Below are 7608 nucleotides of genomic sequence, written 5' to 3' on the forward strand. Positions count from 1 at the left end.
TATTTCCGTATGGGATGACCTCATCGAGAGTGTGACAACACGATGTCAATATGCAGGATTTATAGCACATTCTGAGCTAAATTTTAGGTCATTTAGAAAATAAAATATTTCACTAAGGAGGCTGACAATCGCTAGTTTACCGAAACTAGGGGCCCTCAACCATACAAGTTACTACTAATATGACACTAGTCTCTGTCTATCTTACAAACGGCAAAATTTGCACATGAAGTTTACTTCGCTAGTGTTTCTAAGTTTAAAAATGACCATTTAATCGCAGAGGGCACCCTTCAAAATACAATTCAAATAATGCCATTAATATACAACCCAATATAAATTTGAGGTACAGTGGAAACTCGATATAAAGATCAGTGTTCTACTGTTCTTTATAACAAGATTCCCCTGTATTAAAAAATGTAGTGTTCATATTTACCTAGAAGGTTGCCAGAATATATATTGTAATCTGCAAATCATATTTGAACTACATTTCAGTTTTAATTTTATTTTAATTTTAATGTTGTCTTTTCCCCCCTACAGCCCCCCCCCCCCCCCTCCTTCCAACTTATGATTACTTCAAGTTCAGGCTGGTTAAACACCGATAGACATGGCTAAGAAAAAGCCTTTCCATCTTCGGTTGCGATGTAGTATTGATTCGGAGGCCCGGAAGCCCTCAAAAAAACAGTCAACAGTAAAGTTAGTAAACAGTAATGAAGCTGCTTCCCGAACAACAAAGTGGCGACATAAGTTGAAGGCCAACAACCCACAAGAATACACAAAATTGTTGAAAAAAGCTGCGGAATATAACAAGTTACAGAGGATCGAAATGTCCCTAGTGGAGTCCACCTTAAAGAAGAGAAATATCTCCACTGAAGAGAAGGAAAAGTCTGAAAAGTTCCTAGAACAAAAGAAGCGGTGTAATGCGACTGCAGCTCTGCGAATGAGGAAAATGAGAGCAAAGAAAAAGGAGGAGCAACTACGGCTTCAATCAAACAAAATGAAACAAACACCTAGCACCAGAGCTCAAGACAAAAGGCAAAAAGAAAAATTACAAGCACAGGCAAGAAAGAAGCGAGAGAGACGAGCAGCAATGTCAAAAGAAGAACATGAGCAATACAACGCAATGCGACGAGAGAAATACAAGCAGAAAAAAGAAAAAGAAAAGCTTATGTGGATTGAATCGCAGAAGCTCAAGGCTCGAGAAGCAGAGCTAAAGAAAGAAGAGGAACGTTTGAAAGAAATTGCAGAGGCATTCGATCAGAAACATGCGGAGTTGGAAGTCACTCGCAAGAAACTCTCATCTGCAGGATGTGACGTGAGAAGTTCTTCGGCTAGAAGAAAAAGTTTGGAGAGAGTAAGGGCAGTTATGCCACAAGACCGAGAAAAGTGTGTTTCTACGATGATAGATCTATTTCAGAAGTCCTCTCCAAAAAAGCGTGCAGCACTGAAGAAGAGAGGAATGCACACTGGCCTTGAGGATGCCCATCATGAAGTCCAAAATCTCCTGACATCAAGCATTAGTGAGGAAATGGGCAGACTAAAGAGGAGCAAGAAGAAGAAAGACCTAGAAAAAAGAAGGAATATTGCTGCATCACTAAAGATCTTGAGCAAGTACCGACTTCAGAAAAAAGGATCGGCTCTCTTGCAGATGGGCCGCAAGATCATCTCCTCGGCAAGCAAGAAGAAGCAAATGCACGACAAGAGAAAGCTGTCCCCAGAGGTAGCAAGCGCAGTCATCTCGTTCTACGAAGAATCAGCCATCGACCTGCCTGATAAGAAAATGGTATCCATGAAGACCATGAAAAATATTCGATATCTTCAACAGTCAGTGGCGGCTTTGTTCTTGAAGTTCAAATCACAGAATCCAGACATGAAAGTAGGTGCAAAAACATTCTACAGCCTCCGGCCACATCATGTAAAGCTCCAAGGATCAATCAAATTCAGGGCATGTTTGTGCGAATACTGCACAAATATTGAGTTGAAGGCAACAGCAATTAATAATTTAGCACACAGTTACGGAATGAAGTCCTTCTTTGATGGCGTTCACTCAGTGAATCGCGTCACAATGTGTCCCAAGTCTGAAGGAGCGAAGACGTACATGCGACATTGCTCCGAGAGGAAATGCAAAGAATGTGGTCCCAAATTGTTGAGATCTTACCTGAGACCGCTGGTGGAAAAACACGGCCCTAAGCATATGACATGGAAGAAATGGATTCGGGTCAGAGTGGACGAGAATGGGAAGACGATCACCAAGCAACAGATTGTCACCAACGACGGGACAGTATCTCAATGTCTGGAGGAACTTGAAGGGGAGACGGTCACTATCAGTAAGCATCTGCATAGTGCGTCTTGGCAATCTCAGCAGTTTGCTACACTTACCAAGGACATGCCAAACAACTGGGTCGTCATGGTCTTGGACTTTGCAGAGAACTTTGTATGCAAGTACCAAGACGAAATACAAAGCGCACATTGGTATCACACAAACGTCACAATCCACCCTATTGTTTGCTATCACAGATGTCCAACATGTGATGAGACAATGCAGGAGTCACTCGTCTTCATAACAGGCGATAATCGACATACATATCATGCAGTGCACCAGTTCATGTCACAGGCAGTACAGCATCTCCGGCAAAACATGGAAATTGACAAGATCATCAGATTTACAGATCAATGTGCAGCCCAATACAAAAGTAGAGGACCATTCAAGGACATTGCTCTTGCACAGCAACATTACCAAGTTCCAGTAGAGCATCACTATTTTGGTGCCAGACATGGGAAAGGTCCGAGCGATGGGGAAACGGCTGTTGTGAAACGACAAGCTTCATTAGCTATTAGTTCTGGGCGTAAAGTAATGAACAATGCAAAAGATGTATATGAGTTCTGCCAAGATGAATTGACAATACAACCAAGCCAAGCCGAATGTCTCCACTTTCAACGGAAAGTGTTCTTCGTAGAGGAAATGAATCACAACAGAGATCACAAGGACGTCCAGACCATCAAGGGCACCAGGCAACTGCACTGTGTAAAGGGTGAAAGCAGTGGACGGCTGTGGACAAGGAACCTGTCTTGTTTCTGTAAAGGCTGTGTTCTCGGGAATCAGCAGTGTGACAGCAGAGGGACTGTAGATGACTGGAAAAGTGAAAAGCTGTTTGCTGCTACGATTGAGACATCTCATGGTAAGAACTAAATTAACCTTAATATTTACCTAGAAGGTTGCCAATATATATATTCATTTAGTATTATTGACTAATGCTAGTTATTTGTGATCCAAGCAGAAAGTTTTCAAACAGACCCATCTTATTCATTGGTTGTTTTAAAGTCAGTGGTTAATATTGTGGGTCGATTTAAAAAATTGTACAACTGCGATGTCTAAGCAGTGTAACAATGTTCAAGTGGATGAATAAACGGCCAAGAATATAAAAGTTTTGAAAATCCTGCCTTCACTATCCAGATTTCTATGAATAAAGAATGAACCATTTCAGTAACAGTTTATTCAACACTATAGCCAATGGGGAAATTTGAGCATCGTAAAACAGTCATTGCAAATTTACATTTTTGCAGTAGTATTTAAATTATCATTTTCACAGCAATTTTTGCAGGGCTTCATTTCTACACTATATCAGATTTACTAGTAGCACGTGGGACCATGTAGCTCAGATTTTTTTCAACTGGATTCATTGTTAACCAATGCCTTTAACATATATTTCTGTAAGTCCAGGGTTTTTGAAAGATGTTCTTAAACTTATAACTCATGAATTGCTGCTGCACATTACACCATTGTCTTGCCATACGCTGCCACGATGACCAAATGTTGTTCTATACTACAGAGTTAAATATGTGCGCACTATCTGTACATATTTTTCTTTGGATAGACCAATGTTTTTGTTCGTTACAGAGTGGTACAACAGCAAAATTGTGTAAGTGTGAGGTGTTCTTTACAGATACAGGTGATACTGAAGACCCGTCTTCCATGACTGTTGCAGATGATGACTTGGATGCTGACGGCCCGTCTTCCATGACTGATGCAGATGATTACTGGGAAAGCGAATCCTCCCCTTCCTCTTCACCTGTGAAACAACTGCATGTTACCGGTTTGTACAAATCAGTAATATCGCTGTTTATGTTTTCTTCAACCCTTTTTTATATTAGGGAGTTAATTTTGGCGATATGAAAAACAGTTTATTTGTCCCTCGGATGAAACATTTAAGGTAGCCAATGCCTTTTGCAGAGCCCACAAAATGCCCCAATCATTGTTTGAAACCAAAGATATTAGTATTTGGGCAATATCTGTGAAATTTCGAAATCAAAAGTTGTGTAGAATTCAAAAGATAACAGTTGTAGTGTAGTCGGCATTCAAGCAACAACAGTGCATTTATCGTTCGGGGACTGTAATATAATACTTAAAATCCAAATAATAATGTCAGTAGGTATACGAATGTCATAGTAAAGAATTCACTTATTTCTTTTTGCTGTATTTTTAGTGATAAAATATACCATGAACATGATCAATCGATCAAACAGGTCTGTAAAAGGTAGACTAAGTCTAGAATAAATGTAAGGCCTTATAATAAATATACCAAAATAATTTGAATCATAGTTTTCAACTTAACTCCATAAATAAAGTTGCACAGAGGTTTCACAATATTGTCTGCTTGAATACTGTAGTGTTCCCACTAATTCTGACAAATTTCATGCAAAAGTCATTGTCTACCATTAAGGTCTTTTTTATGTATAATCTTCAACTTTCACAGATAACGTGGTCATAGGTGTTCCAACTTCCCACCCGCCTTCTACGTCTGACAGACAGCTTCCCGTTGAAGTCCCAACTTCTAACTTGCTGTCTACTGGTACTGAGCTTCATGTTGAAGACCAAACCTCTCACTCGTCAACGTGTGACACACAGCTTCACATGGAACTCCCTACTTCTCACTCGCCATCTACTGCTGGCACTCGGGTTCATGTTACAGGTTTGTAAAAATTATTTTTTACATCTCAACTTTCAAAGTTCAATTCAAGATTCAAATAATTTACTATCATGCACTGAAGCATAGAAATCATTTCAAATTTTCTGATATACAAAGGAAAAAAATGGCAAGTGGTATAATGTTAACAAATGTACTTAAGATTTTACTTGTTCTAATCATTGAAATTGGTCCCTGCACATGTATTGATGTTCTTGGCAATTTAGGTTTTAACAATCATAGCGCACATGGATTGGAACCCCACCAGCATGAACCCAAACACATGCGCACACACACACATTTATACATACCTCACAAATGAACACACACCTGCAAATGTCCCCATTTTTAACGCTTAAGTCCACCCACACCAAAATACTGATGTGCACTTAAACACCTCAGTGACCTCACCCACTGCAATGCGTATGTATCCACGTGCACTTACAGCATGGAGTCAGCATGAACACACACGTGGGACACATGCTCACCTGCACCCAATTCTAGTCCCAAAATGTCTGTGTTATTTATGTTTAAAGTTAATATACCCAATTGCACATGCAATATATTATGTACATGTGAAGGGATATTTTTTTCCCAACAAGTTAATCACACCTCCACTTTATGCATATTTAGGGAGGCTGTTACAAGATTTATGGAGAGACATACCAGTTCAATTCTGTTCAAATGAGTTTTTCTGTGGATCAAAATTCTCTTTCAGAATAACTATGTCTGAATGCAGGAGGATGTATGTCTTCTTTCATATTAAAGATCACTGGAGATCCTTTTACTGATTATGTTACGTGCAGTACTGGTTATCTGAGAATTGTCTATTGGTGACAGTTTTCTTCTATTTTGCAAAAGCATTGTTACTTTATAATTTTAGATATTTTATCTTTATTCATATATACAGCTTATCGCCAAACTCAGGACCTTCAAACTGGGGATTTTGTTGCCGTTGTATATGGTAAGACGTGGTGGGTCGGAGAAGTCCTGGAGCTGAAAGGAGAAGATGCACATATCAACTTCTTACTCAATAAGGGTGATAACAAGTACTCTTGGCCAGACAAACCGGAGCAAGACTGGATTCGGAGAACTGGGATCTTTGCCATCTTCCCCTCTCCACCAATTCCTGTGTCCTCAAGACATCTTGGATTTGAAGAAAACACTTTTCGTTCACTGGCAACTAGAATCGACACATTCATCAATCTTGAAGAATAGGATTAGTAGGACAGGATGCTGCATTTTAGAACAGGAACATGTATATGTGAATTAAAACAGCCTCAGGACAGCTTTGGCATTCTTCAAATTTTCTAAAATGTTTTATTGGAAGAGTATATGTAAGGAATAAAATACAATGTTTAATGGTGAAAATTCACCTTCCGTATCTCATTCCATTGTATGTTTGCCTTTTTTCATTCTTCCCATGAAAGATATTAAAATTAGCAAATGCCGAAGCTGTTTCGATCCTTTTATGTTATTAGGCACTACTGGCCAGGATCTCCTGCACATCATTCAGTGTAGAGTCTTAGTGCTGTAGTATTCGGTTATTTTAAAACCCAGTTAACCTACTTCAAAAATATGGTTGTGTTTCGGTCATATAATGTACAAATTTTTATACAGGTTGTACATATTCCTTCATTATTTTGCAGGTAATATTTATAGTGATAATTTTACTCGTAATTCTATTTGTAATAATATTTTCAGAACATAATGAGAATCAAAACAGTTATCCAAACCCAAACCATTTTGACCAAAGACGGTTTGGTTACTGCTTTGTTAACCTTTTTACTACAGCACTAGTGTAGACGTGCAGGACTGCGCTGCAGTCATCAGCTGAGGAGCTAGTAGCATGTGGCCTCAACTAGAACAAAATGCAAATGAAAGTATGGGTTATTTGGAATTTTTCATGTGAAAAATGAAGTTTGAATTCTGAATCAAAACATTGATTGAAAAACAAACACACATGCTCATATAAAAAACTGTTGACAACTCATGAGAAACAGGAAAATCTTAAATCAACAAGATATTGTTATAATTCATGGTTTAGGAACTTAATTTTTAATTCATTTAATAGAATTGATATTTGTATGCTAATCAGAAATCAAGTTTTTATGTGACATTACTTTAATACTAAATAGAATGACACAAGTTAACAATACAGGGGAACCGAGAACAAGATTCTTAAATTTCTTGGGACCATCAAAGTTAGATTGCTGTATTGAATCCTTGATAGTATCAGGGCTATTATACATAAGTATTATGAGTATAGGGAACTTCATTATAGTGAGGTCCTTAAGACCATATAAATTAGTGTGTTATATTGTAAATATGTTCTACTAGTAACACAAAAGAATACAAAGAAGTGGGACAAGAAAGATTACATTGTAGTAGTGGAGTTCGTCAGATCAGTGTTCTACTGTTCTTTATAACAAGATTCCCCTGTATTAAAAAATGTAGTGTTCATCACAACGGTGATGGCAAAGAAATTCAAAGTTAGAATTCCTGTAATAACTTCAAAACTTGAACAAAAGCAAAATGCAGGCACTATGTGACTAAAATTAAAAGTATTGTAATAAAATAGTATCAATATAATGTACATGCAAGAATATGGATGTAAATATAAAAGTCACTGTAACTTGAAAACGCATTG

At 38.1% G+C, this 7608-nt stretch overlaps 1 protein-coding gene across 1 annotated transcript; it reads left to right on the plus strand.

Moving 5' to 3' along the window:
- The first annotated feature begins 820 nt into the window (after nt 1-820).
- On the plus strand, nt 821-6366 carry LOC139715618 (uncharacterized). The gene is made up of 4 exons (XM_071627179.1): nt 821-3173; nt 3939-4088; nt 4749-4964; nt 5869-6366. Exons 1-4 carry the CDS (start codon nt 821-823, stop codon nt 6174-6176), a joined length of 3027 nt encoding a protein of 1008 aa, XP_071483280.1. The 3' UTR covers nt 6177-6366.
- Nucleotides 6367-7608: the final 1242 nt, after the last annotated feature.

Source organism: Diadema antillarum, unplaced genomic scaffold (genome assembly GCF_040938485.1).
Source record: "Diadema antillarum isolate AM-2024a unplaced genomic scaffold, OU_Dant_1.0 scf00000006, whole genome shotgun sequence".
Taxonomy (NCBI): Eukaryota; Metazoa; Echinodermata; class Echinoidea; order Diadematoida; family Diadematidae; genus Diadema; species Diadema antillarum.

Bases quoted from the DNA above. Each gene is read 5' to 3' on its own strand.
- LOC139715618 (XM_071627179.1), top strand. From the start codon at position 821: ATGTCCCTAGTGGAGTCCACCTTAAAGAAGAGAAATATCTCCACTGAA. The intron at 3,174-3,938 runs GTAAGAACTAAA...TGTTCTTTACAG, and splicing joins TACGATTGAGACATCTCATG to ATACAGGTGATACTGAAGAC. The intron at 4,089-4,748 runs GTTTGTACAAAT...CAACTTTCACAG, and splicing joins GAAACAACTGCATGTTACCG to ATAACGTGGTCATAGGTGTT.